This window comes from Bombus flavifrons, chromosome 6 (genome assembly GCF_040668555.2).
Source record: "Bombus flavifrons isolate JBK064 chromosome 6, iyBomFlav1_principal, whole genome shotgun sequence".
Taxonomy (NCBI): Eukaryota; Metazoa; Arthropoda; class Insecta; order Hymenoptera; family Apidae; genus Bombus; species Bombus flavifrons.
Genome location: NC_138447.1, coordinates 3,878,485 through 3,896,940, shown reverse-complemented (window position 1 = coordinate 3,896,940; position 18,456 = coordinate 3,878,485). Strand labels below are relative to the sequence as shown.

Below are 18,456 nucleotides of genomic sequence, written 5' to 3'. Positions count from 1 at the left end.
AACAGAATTTCATTTTGTTACTATCATTCAATGTTATGTAAATGAATAATTAAGAAGTTATACAAAACCTTAATTATGTTCAATGTTAAAGATAAAATATTTCACTCTTTTTTTAGTTGGGAATATCAATGTAAAAGATATATATTTACAAGGTAAATGCTAACAACTTGAATTCGACATAATTTGTTCATATGTTCACACATTTATATAATTTCCATAGTTAGTGTTGAGGCTGCAAACAGAGTGAAAGAATATATACAACAATGCGACAACTACAATATTTAACAAAATTGATACACTGTTGTAGCACACAATATTTCATATAAGAATCGAAATATTTTGAAGATGTTTATTAGGAATGCACTTTAAGATTCTTTCTATTTGGAATTTTTTATGAAAATGAATGAGGATATATGTTTACAACCATACTTCATTTGTTAGCTTATGTATTTATCTAAAATTTAAAAAATGTCATATATCCTAAAATAGTAATGAAAGTACGAAGTATGTATATGCTACAATATATCTTGCAGCCTACTTTTATATCTTTATTGTTTTGCATTGTTTGAAAACCTAAAAAGGGGGACATAAAGTTCAATATCAATGAGATATTTAATAACTCAGAAGATATGTATAGAAAATATTAATATAAAAAGAAATTATTGAAAAACAAAATAATATGCATGTAAATATGTATATTATGTAAAATAAATATATAAAAAATAAAGCAAAATCCTTTTTTCAAAATTTATAGAGATAAATTTACATAAGCAATCTTGCTCTATCAATATCTATATAAATTGTATAAATTTCAGCTTTTATTTTTGCACTCTATTTGCAGCTTTTTAAACTTAAAAAAGTTTATGTAGCACATCATTTTTTAATCGTCTTGAAGAAAAACTATTTGCACATTATATGCATAACAACTTATCAAAATCAAATCATAATAATTTCTTAAATTAATAATCCTATGGTTATTTAGCGATTATTATTTAAACCAACTAGTTGAGTGAAGAAAAGGAAAATACAAACTTTCATATTAGTGTATAGTTAATATATAATATATAATAATGAATTGAAATTTATGATAAATATGAAATTTATGAGGATTATGGTTTGTATCAAATACATACTTGATTTAATGATGTGATATCCTACGAATTATTTTTTTGTACTGTATGGAATCTGCATTAAGTTTTGTAAATACAATAAATCCAAAACAATAGTAATTTAAAAGAACATGAAAATATAGCACACAAAAATATAACACTCCGAGGCCAAAATGAAATTTATAAAATGCGTTTCATAAAATACTTATAGCTAATTATTGAAACTTGATTTGTTTTGTAGCCCATAGAAACATACAGAATCAAGTCAGAATAATAAGCAAGCGAAATATAGTTTGACTTTAAGAAAATGTAAATATTTCTTTTTATCGTCAATGAGTCAAAGTTGAATACCTTACTTTATTAACATTCGCACAACTTTCCAAATTATAGCTCTACTCTGTTCTACTGTATATCAAAACTTTACCGTTATATTGCGCACTTATATAAATTAAAAAAAAATTTCAGTTTGTAAATTAATTGATTAAAATGAACTCATTACGAGCAAACTAAATTTAATGCATACTGTTAATCACTTTTTTTGTTTTACATCAATTTATTTATAAAACTATTAGTTTGGTAAAGTGAATAAGTGATTACTTTGTTATAGATAGAGCATTTAAATTAGCCAACAAATCTTTCACATCATCCTGAACTTGATTCGACGTGTTTGATAAAGATAAACGTGAACACAAACTACTCAAGGTTTCCATATCTTTGTGAGTATCTTTATACTTTTGTAAATATGCCAACAACATACTAATTATGCTTTGCACTTCATCTTTGATCTTCAGCATATCCTTCCCTTTACAGTCTTGCAATAACTTTAATTTTGTTTGTGCTAAGTGTAATGGATTATAACCATATTGATCTAAGCATAAGGGATCCGTTCCGGCATTTAAAAGGAGTGTAACTACAGATATTTTGCTTGTCACGGCTGCTAAATGTAATGGTGTATTACCTACAGAATCACGAAGATTGGGATCTGCGCCATATTCCAATAACAAACGAACCATGTCTGTATAACCCCTGTAATAGTATATAATATTACTACTATGAAATATTTATTAAAAATTGGTAATTTAGTGTTGGTTATGCGGGTAAAATATACCTGCAAGAGGCAAGATGAAGAGGAGTTCGTCCTTGTTTATCACTTGTGTTAGGTGAAACATTAGAATCTAAAAGAATTTTCATCACCATGGTGTTGTTTGTAGCTGCTGCAATTCTCATTCTATGTTGAACAAGATGAGTGTAATCATCAGCCAGAGAAACAAGGTGACGGTTTTTGCGTTTTTCTTTAACCAATTTTATTTTGCTACAATAAACATGTTCTAAAAAGAAGAATGCAGAACATTATTAGAAAAAGATAATTATGTTGTTGAAATATGTATAAGGTAATCATTAATATTTTCTTGTTATATATATTTTGTTAATTATTATTGCACAAAAATCTGGATTTCTGTAATTTGAATTGAAGGTACCATAATTAAAAAGGATTTACACAGTAACTTACGGTCTACTAAAAATGTTCTAGCTGTTGGTGAACCAACAGAATTACACTTATAAGGAAACTTAACCTCTAAAACCTGCAACAAATTATTTTTGATGACATACTTTATATGTTATATTGTGATTATTTCTCAAAATTTGTATGATATTTTCTTAATAAGAAAAATAAGTAGTTATATTAATCAACTCTATATTATTATAAGTAATCTAATTGCTCGCTATAATTTATTATAGCATAAATTAATAATTTCACATACTAACAATAATTACATTATAAATAACGAAAAAGTATTAAACGCGTTCATATTAATAAGAGGAGCAACGATCAAAGGTGATCACCAAAATATAGAAGTATGTAAAAATATTTTATATAAAAAAACAATACTTACATTAGAGGATACACATGGTCTTGAACTACTTGCTAGGGTAGAATTTTGAACACCATCGTGTATATTTGATAAGCAAACAGACGAATTTGGATTAAATTTAGTGTGAACAATGCCGGGTTTAATTTCTTGTATTTCATTCTGATTATTATTGCAGGTTATTATTGCAGGAGTTGAACTGGCATTACTAATTTCTTCCACTGTCATATCTTCACTTTGAGCAATCGAACTATCGTCTGAATTGTTACTTGTTTCGATTCCTGAATCCACAGATGTCATTTTGCATTTAAACATTCACCAACGTATTAGATACAAAACACTTCTCTTTCTAAACCCAAATTATACTACGTATATATTTTCATACCAGGGCACAAGGACTCAGGACTGTGTCGGTAAGACAATAATAACAGTTCTGGAATTAGTCACTTAGGTTTACATCATATTGCCAACTTTATAATTCGTTTTAGTCTACCACAAAGTGAAATCAGAAGATTCTTTGATAGTGTTGCGTGGCTTTCCCAACAGTTGGGGAATTTGGCACGGTTGCAGCCCGTGAAGTGCTAAAGCACTCTGCTCGTGTTGCAACTTCAAACAATTCGACGTTTAAATGAAGAAATACATAACAATAAAGATTAACTCGAACAATAATTTTTTTTAAACTAATTATATTTAAAACTAAGTATATATAATAGATTGACTACTTTAACAAGATTTGCGCTTCAATGAAATTTATTTAGACACTGAGTTCAGCGTAATGGTCCTAACGATCTAACGATTCTAACGTTTCTCTATTTTTTGGGTCACAGAGTGACCCAAATGAGTTTTGGATCACATTTATTCGCTTGGATTTACATGAGAATCTACGATTAATTTGTTATCCAATAAGACACATTCTTACTAATTAATGCTAGTACACATTATTTTGATTGGAATTTACAATATTAGAAAGCGAGCGATTTATGCTTTGTTGACAATGTTCTGTCCCATGGTAAGGAAAATACATACGAAATTTGAGAGTAATCACAGTTATTACTGATAAATAATTTTAAAATTTTATCGATAAATTTGTTAAATAACTTTTGTTCGTTGTATTAGCTACGCCGCTGTATAGTTAAATTCGCGACATTAGAATTTGCCCTATATCACACAAAATATTCACACTAAAGGGAGCCACCAGTTGACAACAATAAAAAGTTATGTATAAAAGACTTTATTGTTAATATACATATAAAATAGGTACAGTTATATAAAAAATATTAATAAATTATATCTTTATGTATTCACTTTATTATGTAAAATATAAACATTAAATGTAGTCTACCTCATTAATACATATTCTATGGTTTATGTACCTAGTATCACCAGAGGTATCACTTAAATGAACTGTATTATAAATATTCCTTAAAAATATTGTCGAAATAAAATGTCATTATCTACGGCAAAAACAATACTTCGAACAAGCTACTCGACGCGTTAGTGTGAAATTATTTAAAATAGTTATTTAAAATAATTACAATATGATGAAATAATTACTCTACCAAAACCATATATATTCCATCACAATTGTTAAACTTCTTTTACTATTTTTATAGAATAACCAAAAAATTTGTTCAGATATCAACTTTATTTTTGTCTTTTAGATTTTACTGTTGCTATCAATAAATTTCATACATCTTTCCCAATATATTTGGATCAGAGATGGAGGGCGGCGTAAGGATAAATTTTATGTAAAATATAAACTTATATCTATATATATTAGTTGTGAAATGTCATATGATTTAATAATTACAGAAGAAATTTGACAAAAAATCCAAATACCACTGGTCCATTGGTTACTTTGTCTGACTATTCTTTTAAAGATAATAAACCTGTCCCATATGCTTCAAGACAGTTGAAGCGTATACAAAAGCATCAAGAATATATGGTATTATTTAAAACATTATTTTCTTAATAAAATTTTCAGTAAAATGGTGTAATAAATAAAATGCTTAATTTACAGAGAAAAATTATTAAACTAGTTGGAGAAATTGATTTTGCAGTTGAACGACATAGTAGATTATTGAAAGAAAAGGAAGAACAAGAACAGAAAATTTTGGATAGTCAATTGAAACCTAAAGGTGTGTTGTCAATTGTCAATGAATAATATTGTTTAATTCATTTCACAATTTGTAAATAAGTATAAAAAGTAAAATATGCTATATAAATTTTACTGCTTTATTTTTCAATATCTTTCCATTACTTTTATGTGACAATTTATCAAAATGAAGCAAACAAATTTTTTAAAATAGTACGATAATTTATTTTAAATCTATATATACAACTTTATTTGAGCTGGTAATCACTAGGATATTTTATAAGTCGTGGAATTTTATCTCTTTCCTCTTGTGGAATATCATACAGTTTAACTGGAACAGATCTTAATTGTTTAATCTGATTGGTAACATTATCTAACATTTCTTTTGGTACATTATCATCAGGAAAAATGTGTAACCTCTGCATGGTATATCTTCTTTGCAGAGTTCCATCCATTGCTTTATAAACTGCTTTCTTAACAATCTATATGTTATAAATAAAAAAATATATATAGTGTAATAATACAATCAAATTTTTTAATATATTAGTAGTTTATGAAAATCTGTCAACTACCATAGTAGGATCTTTACTATGTAATTCCCATGCAAGAGTCCAAGTAGCTCCACCATGGAATCCAGTATGATGAAAATATACTCGCTTTTGCCACTCATCTCCACGCAATGCAATTTCTTTGCTATTTATTACTATTACGTGGTCACCACACAGGTCTATATAAAAATTAACATTTAGAATATCATTTATGCCAATCTTGCAATCTGTGCTATTATATGCATATGTATGTATTTCATCTGACTTACTTATAGGATGATATATAGGTTTGTATAATCCCATAAGGTATTTTTTTATCAAATGTGCACTTCTATATGGGTTTTGCCAAGCTGCATCAAAAATGTGCCAAACACATGCAAAAGTACCCCAATGCTAGAAGTGAAATGAATAGATGATAAATTAATTAATTAGTGTAATATCAAAATGTAGTGACAGACATTTAAGGTGCATTTAATGAAAAAATTTTTAAAGTTCGTTTTTAAATTCATTAACCTACAAAATTTAAGAAAACATAAATAATGAAATGAAGTAAATAAAAAAGCTAACCTGTCCTTTGCGCAGAAGAGACATTCTGCAGTTTGTATTCAAAATTTAGTTTTGAATGTACGAATAATAATATATATTTTTAGATTGTGTTAAACATCGTATTTTTAGGGTTAAATTCTTATATCAAGTGTACGATCTTCTAACTAAAATTTTCCTAACGTTGGCAATACTTGAACTATAAAATACTATTACCATCTAACGGTGAATAGATGGAACTAATCGAGGTGGCAAAATCAGAAAATCCAAATTTTTCAGCTGCTGGGCAGAATTTTTTAACTTTTGAGGGCTGAAATGAAAGTTCAGAATCTAAGGGATCAATTAAGCAAGACTAGTTGCAAGCAAGTTTAAAAAATTGTCCAACCAAGAATTTTTAATTTTACTTCCTGTCGATAAAACGTGTAATAAAATCATGTGATTTATATCCTTCCAATTTAAAATTATTCTTTCGTTTGCAAGGTATCACTTCAAGGTCATTGTAATTAAGTTGCTAAACTTATTTTTACGTATACTACAATATCGCATTACGCAAAATATATGTTGACACAAACAAATTTTAATGAAACGTTTGAAACACTATCAAGATGACCTTCATAGGCCTTTTTTTTTCATCACAACCAAATGCACACCTCGAAAACATTTAAGTCCTCTTTTAGTCTTTGCCTTAATAATGTTGGAAATAATTTAAATGTTCAATTTAAAATTAACACTCTATATACTACTTAATAATACACGAAATATTTTTGTTCTTGCGCAACATTATCAGATAGATAAGTTTTACATTTATTTACATATTTCAAATATCATTTTAGAACCAAATTACAAAAGTTATTAAAATAAACTTGAAGAGGAGTTTTTTGGTAACAATAATGAAACTGTATTTCAAATGTGTTGAATTTGTCTATTAACACAGACAAAATATAATATATAAATTATTAAAACTAATCTTCATATAATATTCAAGTATAAAAAAGTTAAAGCAATAATAACAAATTAAATTTATTTAGATCCTGACTTTCTGATGCTTTTATCAATACCTTATGATGTAAGTTTAAAATGTATAGAGTAATGCATGACAAAAATTTTAAATTGTAGGAAAATAAAGAATGCTGGGATTTGTTTGTGCAGGTAAAAGAATGTAAAAGAATTACAAGATAATTTACAATTTATAAGTATTTTAATGCAATAATAATATAATAATAATAATCAATAATATCAACTAATAATGTTATTAAATACTTTATACATATACATAGTAATGTATTTATAATTATTCGCATTTTATCATTAAGGAATTATTAGTATTTAATAGTAGCAAAGATTTTATGTAAACAGGTAAGTCTTTTTCGCACGATCAGTCCTTTGTTACAAAAAGAAGTACATTTTGTCATTCCAACTGTGTTTTCTAATTTGAAAGTATCATTGATAAACCAATATTAGTATTAATTAAACAGCAGTAAAATATTTTTTATAATATTTCACTTATGCATGATTCTATATATTTATTTATTATAAATTCATTTGAGAAAGTGTTTTACATTAGCTATAGTTTTTTCTTATCTATGAATATTGATAATTTTGAAGTTACCAATCATGTTCAGGAGTCTACAAATAGTATACAAATCTTTGTTTACTTTCTTATTTCTATTTCTAAATTCCATTATAATCAAAAGAGGAACTTGATTGTTCATTTAGGCAAGTATAGCACCAAGAGGTAAATATTGTTTTCCAAAGCAAATGTTGTTAGTAAATAATATGGAAAAGTCAACAGGATAGATACAAATTCATAACTTTGTTCTCATGTTTATGCAGTTTTACATAATAATGAAAAGCATCATTATATATACATATATGCATAGTGATTGTATAAATGATATGGATATTAATTTTTCAATTTCGTGATTTTTCTATAATAAGTAAATACTATTTTATAAATTAATCTTTACTAAAAGGAAGTCTTATTGTAAAGAAAGCAAAAGGATTTAATTTTTCTCTCTTATAAAAGATTCAGAACGTGTGATTTATGATGCTTAATGCATTACAAATAGGTACATTTTAATTATACTTCATGAATTATTACTTAGAATGATTTGGTTGTAAACAATTCTTTGAATTTTATTACAAGTTCGTTATTAGTAACATGTATTTAAAAATTCTTAAATAATTTTTGTAAACACACTTTTATGATTCTTTATGTTAGATTTTATGTTGAATTAAATGTTTGTGCTTTTCAAGTTATTAAGAAGAAGGTAAAAAGATCAGAAAAAACAAGGGTTAAATAATTAAATAAAGTATTGACAAAAGAATTGAAATGAAACTATGAACTAATACACTGTATTAATGTGATTTATAAATTTTAATAACTTAATTGTTTTTCTATCTTTTAAAAGTTAAATACATTTAACTATATATTAAGAACAAAGTTTTTAATAAATTTGTTGGTCAAAATTTAATTATTTTCAACATATTGTTATTGTAAACTATTAGTAAGAATATAGAATAGAATTATTCTTAGCATTATATGAAATTCAGCTATTTCCTTTTCGTTTTACTAACTTTAGTAACTTTTTGAATTGACTTTACATTGGTTTAAGTTATTGTAATTGTTGTAAAATTACTATAAATTATAAAAATAATAATAATTCAAGGTTGTAATAATTTTAATAATAATAATCATAGTCATGATAATAATAATAATAAACATTAGGATGCAAACACATTTGCCTTATGTTTTGTATCATAACAGAAATAATATGATATATTATGTTAATAATTACCATTAGGTGCTTTTCGTTTAATTGATACAATTTAGAAATCAATCAGCATTTCCGCCTCTGGATCGAATATCCTGAACATTTGGTCACGAAATATAAGGAAAGTATGTAAAAGCGTGTTATTCAATGATAACTAGTTGAAAATCGTTATTTTCCATTAATATATGCTTTGCATTTTTTTATATACTTTGAAATATCGATGCATCTTCTGATCATATATCTTTATATAAATGCAAATTATATTTCATGACTATTGAATTATTATAGTAACACAGTTGGTTCCAAATATGCCGTAGCAGATCACAAAAGGTAGTTTCTTGAAACGAACGACTAAGTTGCGCTAAACGTATACAACACATTTACGTAAATGTTTCTGTATAAAATGCACTAGTAATAAGTATTTCAAAGTAACTTCGAAAGAGTTGACTTGTTTTCTAAAAAGCATCTTAAGGAAAGATTTTCAGTATACAAATCGATGTATATAAAACAATATGTTATAGAAATCGATATCATTCAAGACATGATGTAACAACTTTTATACAATAAGTATTATTAGAGTACTATAACAGTGTAGATTTTAAAATAATTCACAGTAAAAGAATTCTTCAATAATCATATAAAGCTCCTACTTAAATTATTAATCTATGTATTTGTGTGTGTATAGTATATGAGAGAGAGAGAGAGAGAGAGAGAGAGAGAGAGAGAGAGCGAGAGAGAGCGAGAGAGAGCGAGAGAGAGAGAGAGAGAGAGAGAGAGAGAGAGAGAGAGAGAGAGATTAAACTTGAGTTATAGCAATCTATATGGGATTCTCTTTTTGAACAGATTTCCTTCACCATATTATTTCAGAAATTCCGTCGTTATACTATTGGTAATAAAAAATTTATGTAATTTCCAGTCATTGATATAATATGACGTATGCGCGCCATGCTACTACGTCATGTAGATCCAGTTACATAAAATCTTTGGCAAAGGTATGATTAATCATTGACCCATGACTCTGTAAATATGTATCTAATATTATTGTATTCCATAAACAGCTACTCGCCATTTGTCATTTTTTACATAATTTTGATTTCTTCCAGTATGAGCATTCGGAAACGATTTTGCTCGTAAAATGCACCTGGTCGACATTATTTTGATACAATAATCATGCATGTTTCAACCAACACTATCCCCCATTACTATTGTTTCTGTTTCATGTTCTATGTGTTCTGATTCTTCATTTGTCTCAGATTCACCACGTGCATCCACAAATTCCTGTGAACAGAGTAATATTAAATTTATGACATAAATAGTCTAAGGAGAAGTTAGAAACGGGATTAATTTACTAGCACGTTAAATTAAGATCCTTACATCACGAGTGGGATCGTCAATACTGCTATCTGCATTTAAAACTTCACCTAAAAACCCCCCCAAAAAAGAAAGAAATTAATATTCCGAGAATATCTTTATTCCAAGAAATGAGGTGCTTTGTAAGTATTATGATTCAAGCTATTGACTTTATAGCGGACAACCTACTTATGTACGTTGCAGTTTTTGTAATTAAAACAAGTAAAATTTAATTTTGCCAACCGTACGTAAGTATATGGTCGTCATTGTAGATCAAAGAATATTATCAACCCACATTCTGAAAAATTGAAAAAGTAATGAACTAACTGGATTTCGTTTGTGTTTGACTTGACACAGTGCATGTTTCTGAAAATTCACGACGTTGTATATCTGCATCAAGGGCATGAAGACGTTCTCTACTTCTGCGTAACTCTTTTCTCAACGTTTCACGTTCCTCTTCCCTTTCTTTTATAATTTCCTAGAATATATAAGAAAATACATTTTATTGAAAAAGCATTGTTTTTTTTCAACTTTAAGTATTAGGTTGTCCCAAAAGCTTTTTTCGTTTTATAAGGAAGTAATAGATGCACAAAATTTTTTGTTTTATTTTATTTTACTTAATTATATATGGTCCATTTGGTTATAGAACAAAACATAAAATGTTGTTCTTTTATTACTTCTAATTATAATTTATTACTTCTTTATAAAACGAAAGAAATTTTTGGGACAATCTAATACACAGGTACATTGTCAAAAGTGGAGTATTACCAGTAATTGTGACAATTGAGAGGTCAAAGAGTGACACACTGGTTGTAAACTCGCAATTGATATCGCTGGTTGCTGAGGATGAAGGTGCAATCGTGGTGATGGACAGCCAGTCGCTTCGCAACTTGGTGGTGTTGCTAATGCCGATACCCCACGCGATGCAAGAACAGTTTCCGTTTCACTTACATTCAACGCTGAATTTAACATTCCTACTAATTGATTCGCTGCGAAAATAAAATAAAATATTACATATCTCTAGAAATATTGATAAGATTAATAGACTAACAATTTATTCGAGAAATTTTTGAGAGATAATTTATATATGATGATAAAACAAACATTATTTATTAATAAAAATACCTTGACTAATAGCAGCGAGTATAAGCTCAGAAGGTTCTTTTTCCATACTCGATGGCTCGGACGCCATGTCTGCTACATGTTCGAAATCTTCTTTCGGAATATTTAATATATCTGCTACCAATAATTGTTTTTCGATTAAAGCTTGTTTAATAATCTCGTCTTTTCTTCTAAGACATTCTGAAAATTTAGAGAAAATAATCACGTCGCTTGTGAAATATCTGTTATATCAACCGTTAAACTAACAAAAGAGATACATATCATATAATAAACAAATAAATAACATACCTATTGGTGTAAGCACCGGTTCTGCAACATGTACAGGCGGTACTTCTACGTGAACTTCAAGCGGGTCAATTAACGATGCTTGTGTACAAGTAACTAATCGTAATGGTTCTCCTGTACCAAATTAAAAAAATATCACACATTATGTAACAAATATTCTACACAAGATAATCTTTAAAATTCTACTTCAGAAAACAACAGAACAATATACTAGATCATAATAAGACACAAAACCTGTTGTCGAAGGTTCAGACGAGTGTTGGTGTGGCTGTTGCTGTTTCGTTTGATCAGTCCTTGAAATCTCAGGCCCAGAAGTATTAGGCAGCTCTCCTTCTTGCTCCACGTTAGTATCTTGCGTAGATTCCTTTGTTTCTAGTTCATGCTCCCGTTCCTGATCCGTTTTATTAGGAATATTGTCATGTTCCATTGAAGAAGGATCTTCAATTGTAGGTCCAGGTTCTTCTGGCAGTGTAGTAGGCGGAGTAGGTCTTCTGCCTTGCTTATCACGAGCCTTGTACGCTTCAGCTGCCTCGGAGATGTGCTTAAACCATTGCTTTTGTTCCGCAGGCGAAGCTGCGACTAAATCATGGATTTGCGCACCGTTTTGCGATGTGTTGACCAGATAGAGAGAATTTTTGTCCACGGCGTTATTCCTGACGAGAACAGTGGATACCTTTACGATAGGACTCAATACAGAGTTCGCTTGGTTTGGGTTGATGAATTTTAGCAGGTACTTTTCGTCCTGTCGATGCAACAGGAGTATCGTATCGTCGAGTAACACCACGTGCAGATCGACCGGTTTCGCTCGATTTTGTTCAGTTCTGCGCCACTGCAACGGACCTTCGTATATCAATTTACGTTTCGTAATGTCTAGATTCTTGAATTCCTGAACGGTCGGATGATCGAATTTATCGAATGCAGATCTATCAATTGTACGTTGGATTTCTGCCAACCTTTGATAATCTTCAGCCTCGCGTACGGCTTGGTTAACACAACTGAGAATTTCCTTGCTTCGATCGAGACTTCGCAAAACCGCGGCTCGTTCCTTTTCGTTACTCTCCGGTGTGAATTTCGCCAAATTCTCAAAGAGCAAAGGGTATTTGGTCAGTCGAAGCATTCCCGTCAGGATATGATCTTTGAGCTGTAGCCTTCGACAAAGAGGATTAGCCTCGATCTCGTTCAGAAAGGAATTCAATTTTGGATCCTTGCGACGACGGTCTCGCAAGGCATCCAAGGCTACTTGCTGTTTCGCACAGTAAGTGGATGCGGCTCTCTCAAACGCCTCTCCGTTCTCGCCGTCGAACATCTCTAGGAGAAGATCTCCGACATCACCAACACACGGGTTTTCCTTCTTCTTGCGTTTCATCGTTTGGTTGAAGCGCGAATGAATCGTTAACATTTCGTCTAAATTGGAAAATAGTAACTGTATTTGGTCTAAGGGAAGTACTTGAGATTCAAGGAGCGGCTTGTGGAAGACGTGTGACAACACTCTAAGCGCCCGCACGTGTGATCGCTCCGTGTGAAAGAGTTCTGAAAAACAATACACAGAAATTACGTTTTACAGAGAACTTTTACTTAACTTTTTTAATTATTCCTTGTTTCACAAGAAATATAGAATAATGTTTAATTTCTAAAATAAAGCCTTTATAGCAAAGTACAAAATAATTTTTTAATAAAACTAATTCGTCTTACTAATCCTACTGTTTCACACTTATTTTTCCTACTTTTACGTATGCTAACAACTTCATTAATTATTAATTATTAATAATTACGAATTAAATACAGTATCACATCAGGAATAATTTAAGAGTTGTAGGGAAAAATAGTGCTATTACAAGGGTTAAATAAAAAAAATGGACAAAGGGTCGTCTATGTATGTCACAATGAAATAGAAGGAGAAACAAACCATTGATAACTTCTTGTCGTTTTTTCTCCGCGTTACTGAGTCGCGCAAGTACATCCTCGGCAACGCCTTGACTCCAATCTGGTGGATCCGGTTCAACATCAACATCGCTGTCCCACGAGGTCGATGTGTTGGTTGCAGAGGTTGCTGGGTGTACCTGTTCCAGGCTGGTGCTGGGACTGTCCAAACTTCTCGTCGACAGGCTACTGTTCGACGAACTGCCTGCTGAATTCCCAGGAAATGTCCCAGCTTGCTCGCAGTCACTGAAACCAGCCCTATAGTCAATCGTTAGCGAATGAAGCATTCTACTACGTTTAAACTGTACCGCTACCACAGCCATTTGAAACCTTTTCAATACCTATACGCAAATTCGCTGATGTCACTGCCAATTATGCTTCCTCGGATTTCCTCGGAAATTAGACTATCGTTAAATATATTTTATAACAAATAGTGCTATATCTATTTCTACTATAATATTTTCTTTTCTTTGTAATCTTTCTTTTTCTTAAATTGAATATTTGTTAATTGTATCTGACACGATAACTAAGTCAATATAATGAAAGCAAGAAATACGCTTTTATCGATTTTGTATACTTATAGGTATGATAAGGTACTTTGCGATCAAATTTTCTATAAATCACAAATGTTGATCAATGAACTTTTCTCACAGTTTCACTAAATTTTCACTAATTCTGATGAATTGCCCAAGCGTCAAACTTCACTGCTTATCAAAAGCAAATTTATACAACATCAAAATTGTACGTATTAATTTCCCCTTTTATTAATCTTTGACTTTAATTTCTTTCAAATTTCAGTCCCCAATTACCTACATTGTCTAATCTCCGCTAATTTTTTATAAGAATATATTCATTTTTCAAGCAATAATATAAAAGTTGCAAACTTGTAGATACAAATCAATCAAACAAGTCAATCAAACAACAAGGGTGTCAAACAAGTAACAAAGCGTTAGATAAAGAATTATACCTCTCGGACCTTGTACGACGTTCATTAACACCGCGTCTCTCGTGATTAGGGGCGTCGTTAGGAAGTTCTTGTAGCCGTTCTTCGATGTTCGAGCAGCCCGGTGAAATGTCGTTTGACTGATCAAAGGGAGATGACGGTTCCGTAGAGGATATCGGACTAGTTAAATTTTCGTTGCCGCGAGAATTAGGTCGAGGACGGACACGTCGAGAACCACGTTGTCTCATCTTTTATATCTCCTTAGCCCTAAAGGGCTTCCTTGATGGGGTAAAGCTGGCAGGCATGTGCTGCCTCTGCTGTAAACGCGATGATGTTACGTATGGACATTTTTGTGCGGGACTTCCCCAATAGAGGAATATTACGTTACATCCACGAATAATTCCACTGATTCTTTTCTTCCGTTTTCCTTTTTTTTCCTTTATTCAACAACGTGTACGATTTAAGATTTTAAACGAGAGATTAGAATTTGTATTATTTAAGACTAGAATTATCTAAATGAGACTTTTTGTATAAATCTATATATTTTTTTATTTTCATTCTACTAATTTAATTCTATTCATCTATATGTAGGATATTTATTGTAGCGTATGAGAGGTCGGTAATTTAGAGTTAATTGTAAGTGGCAATTAGATTGGATGAAATTTGGTGATGCATGAAGATGAGACTGTTCAGTTCGTTAAGATACCTTTTTAATTTGTAGATACTTTCCGTATTATAGCAATAAATACCAAACGTTTGAAATAACCCATAACTTTACTGACAAATAAATTTTGTAAGTGGATTGGTAGAAGCAAATTGTTATGTTAGAAGATTTCACCAGCTTAAAGGTTACGCGTTCTTTCTACGACAAAAGTCGGTTGACAGTACATTGGCATTTTGGCTAGATCGTCGCATTTATTGTACCTTTACTTGCATACCCTTTCCACCGAGTTCCAAGACAACTACCAAAAAGCGAGGAGATCTTAAGGAAAATACTACCCCTTTAATGCTTCGGTAATTTAAAATTATGACATATTTAGTTACGATCGATATACGAAAATATAAATTTCATCAGGAAAAATAATTATTTTCATATTTTAAAAATAAAACAATTCAGATCTCAGTTGCTAAATAATTGATTGATGATGAATTGACTGAACGATTTTCACCGGATTTTGAGAGGTTTTTTATTTATTTGAAATAATCGAATAGTGTGGTCGATAAGATGTATCAAGTAAAAACGAGAATTTAATCGACATCGATCAAGCTAAGGCTTATCGAAGCCGCTCCTTCATCACTTTAATCAACCCCGTAGATATAGAAACGACATCGACTTGTGGCTGATGCACTACCTTATGCATACAGTTGTACGTACTCATCAATGGTACGACTATTCTTCCCAAGTGTACAAAATTGACATATATAGTTCTTTGTTTAGCGTTGATGCCTCCTTTAACAAACGTTTGGAATTTGTTATGAAATCTTTTGCAATCACGTTTTGCATCTTTTGCAAAAAATCGAGCTTTTTTATCGACTCGACAAATTTTACCAAATTAACGATTTCTTAGCTAGGAATTAAAATATATAATTTTTTTACTGGGCGAAATCATCGATCGATGTTTATCAATAATTCGAATAGTTTCTTTCAATTTGAAGATACCAGTTAATTGTAGCTGGCATAGTTTCAAAATTAAATTGAGACATCCAACAACGATGAATTATCGGTGACGATTTCGATTACGAAAAAATTGACGCGTGTGCAGAATGGGCCAACGATAAAGAGGCTGCAAAAGAAGCTAAGCGTACGGCCGATGTATTGATTCGAAAGTATCGATTGCCTCAAAAATAAAGGACAAGACATCTATCCGTAGCCTGATATCGTTTTGGTTCTCGTTTACAGCCGTGTACACGTATTACGGCCGGATCGATACAAAACGGATCACTTTCTTTTTCCTCCCCATTTATGCGCATCGATCTTTTTAAAACCAGATGCATTAGCCGGCTAATTCATGCGAATCGTACTAACAGCCATGAGATATTAATGACTAAAAATGTATACGTGAGATAGAGGAAATAAATTCTCTATTGCACTGCATTTATCTATAACCCTTTGGAAGCATTAAGCTTTTCGTTTCTTCTTCTATTTATTTACTTAAATTAAAAATGAGAAAAGAGATATAAAATTATATTAGAAGTTTCAGGAAATATCATTGACATTATAGTGTTTGTATTTAATTCAAGCCCATGATTGTTTTAAAAGAAAGAAGAAGAATGATTCTGAGAGATAAGGAAATTTGCCAATGCCATGAACATTTTCTAATTGTTGTCTATTGATTTTAATTGTGATGAACGTGACCCATATGTCGGACAGTTATTCCCAGAAACCTATCCCTCCATTATGCGAAACGCGTTCATACAAAGTTAATAATTTTCAATGAACTAATTGCCCCCAAATCGATTCTTTGCATCACTAAGCTAAGCACTGAATCGTTGAGAATTTTTTTTCTCCATGTTTGATGGACGTAATCAAATGTTTCAATAAGTCGACGAACAAAGAGAAAGACTAGGGTGCGATAAAAAAAAAAAACAAAAGGTATCGTACCGTTGTTGGCGGAAGAGAAAGCTATAAAAGAGTAATTAACCATAATGTACCTCGCTGAAATTAGGATCTAACGTGCTCGTCTGCATGTTCTATCGAACAGTCATAAAAGGTACGCCTATTTCTAATTCAGGATTTAAACGATATTTACTTTTACTAATTATCTTTAAATATTATTTTACCGACAGATTGAACATTTTTCCTTCATTTAAAACTCTAATAAGAATAATAAAAAAACTTTTACTAATGCCCATTCATCCACGAGATATTTACAGTAATTTCTATACTCACAACAATCCAACCAGGTTTCAATATTTATTGAATGACGTTTAAACACAGACGACACTGACGGCGGTCCAAACGAAAATAAAGTCGAGATACAGTGAAATTCTTTGCAAGCACTCTCTCTCTTTTAAAAATTATGGGAAAAAAAATAAAGAGACTTTCATCTCTCTCATGACAGAGGATTTATAACATTCCTACTCCCGACGCGTGCTTGCAAGGCGTTTTACGTTTCTCATGCTCGAATCATTAAATCACCAACGCATTAGCCGCAAACCTTGCTACACGTGTATTTTTACTAGAGACAACGAATGCGCGCGCCGTGGCTTGATTTTTATTAATGATATCACGAAATTATTATCGTTCACGTTTTTCCAAAAATAAACGCACGACAATGACGAAGATACCGATACGAGTTATTTATTTATCGAACCACGGGCTCAAAGAGCCGCAATGTAGCTTCATGCTTCATCAAGTAAAAGTAAACTTCACAGTTGTTCCGTGAGGTCAATAATCTTGTGTAGTTTTTCAAAGAAAAAGAAAGAGAAAGGAGACAATAAAAAAAAAAAAAAGAAAAAGGAAGAAGAAAGAAAGAAAGACGGGAAAGAAGGAAGTAAAAATGCACCAAGGATTGTAAAATCCTCAAGAACATTAACGATCCGCGAGTACAATTCATTGCGAGATTAATCATCGATTCATTGGATTTTAAACGCGAAGCAATAATTATTCTTCCGTTTCCTCATTGAGAATTGACATCGACTTAAGCTCTGGAGCATTACTGCATACGAGGGATGCGATGTCACTACCATGTCAAGCTGATGTGATTCGACCTACATTTCCAATAATGCGATACGAATGTATACTGCTGTAAGTGACTAATAAAAAATTGGAACGATGCTGCAGATGCTGTAGATCTAAAACTACTGTAACGCACGTCACAATTGTAGAATTGTAAAATAATAAAAAATTGCGGACATTATCGGTATGCAGAATTTAAGTATTGAACACTCTTTGA

The 18,456-nt window shown here is 30.8% G+C and overlaps 4 protein-coding genes across 8 annotated transcripts in view; 1 reads left to right on the top strand and 3 right to left on the bottom strand.

Moving 5' to 3' along the window:
* Nucleotides 1–1,137: 1,137 nt before the first annotated feature.
* On the bottom strand, nucleotides 1,138–3,801 carry LOC138180932 (ankyrin repeat domain-containing protein 54). The gene is made up of 4 exons (XM_069115294.1): nucleotides 3,017–3,801; nucleotides 2,620–2,719; nucleotides 2,218–2,437; nucleotides 1,138–2,135 (listed from the first exon to the last, which is right to left on the bottom strand). The coding sequence occupies exons 1-4, from the start codon at nucleotides 3,293–3,295 to the stop codon at nucleotides 1,703–1,705; spliced, it is 1,032 nt and encodes a 343-aa protein (XP_068971395.1). The 5' UTR covers nucleotides 3,296–3,801; the 3' UTR covers nucleotides 1,138–1,702.
* A 518-nt stretch (nucleotides 3,802–4,319) lies between these two features.
* On the top strand, nucleotides 4,320–5,205 carry mRpL52 (mitochondrial ribosomal protein L52). The gene is made up of 4 exons (XM_069115292.1): nucleotides 4,320–4,473; nucleotides 4,642–4,711; nucleotides 4,793–4,925; nucleotides 5,001–5,205. The coding sequence occupies exons 1-4, from the start codon at nucleotides 4,425–4,427 to the stop codon at nucleotides 5,142–5,144; spliced, it is 396 nt and encodes a 131-aa protein (XP_068971393.1). The 5' UTR covers nucleotides 4,320–4,424; the 3' UTR covers nucleotides 5,145–5,205.
* On the bottom strand, nucleotides 5,193–6,354 carry mRpL13 (mitochondrial ribosomal protein L13). Its single transcript, XM_069115290.1, has 4 exons — nucleotides 6,191–6,354; nucleotides 5,893–6,016; nucleotides 5,648–5,802; nucleotides 5,193–5,557 (listed from the first exon to the last, which is right to left on the bottom strand). The coding sequence occupies exons 1-4, from the start codon at nucleotides 6,212–6,214 to the stop codon at nucleotides 5,324–5,326; spliced, it is 537 nt and encodes a 178-aa protein (XP_068971391.1). The 5' UTR covers nucleotides 6,215–6,354; the 3' UTR covers nucleotides 5,193–5,323.
* Nucleotides 6,355–9,644: 3,290 nt separating this feature from the next.
* Nucleotides 9,645–18,456, bottom strand: part of RhoGEF2 (Rho guanine nucleotide exchange factor 2) — a 29,665-nt gene continuing 20,853 nt past the window's right edge. For 3 of the 5 annotated variants that reach the window (XM_069115667.1, XM_069115671.1, XM_069115670.1), the window contains 8 exons: nucleotides 13,604–13,875; nucleotides 11,932–13,227; nucleotides 11,701–11,811; nucleotides 11,416–11,592; nucleotides 11,059–11,279; nucleotides 10,618–10,768; nucleotides 10,315–10,361; nucleotides 9,645–10,218 (listed from right to left, as the gene is read on the bottom strand). In XM_069115667.1, the coding sequence (XP_068971768.1) occupies nucleotides 10,120–10,218; nucleotides 10,315–10,361; nucleotides 10,618–10,768; nucleotides 11,059–11,279; nucleotides 11,416–11,592; nucleotides 11,701–11,811; nucleotides 11,932–13,227; nucleotides 13,604–13,875 (2,374 nt within the window). In that variant the 3' untranslated portion in view covers nucleotides 9,645–10,119. The remainder of the gene's footprint in view (nucleotides 10,219–10,314; nucleotides 10,362–10,617; nucleotides 10,769–11,058; nucleotides 11,280–11,415; nucleotides 11,593–11,700; nucleotides 11,812–11,931; nucleotides 13,228–13,603; nucleotides 13,876–18,456) is intronic. The other 2 variants (XM_069115668.1, XM_069115669.1) reach the window with 2 other exon arrangements.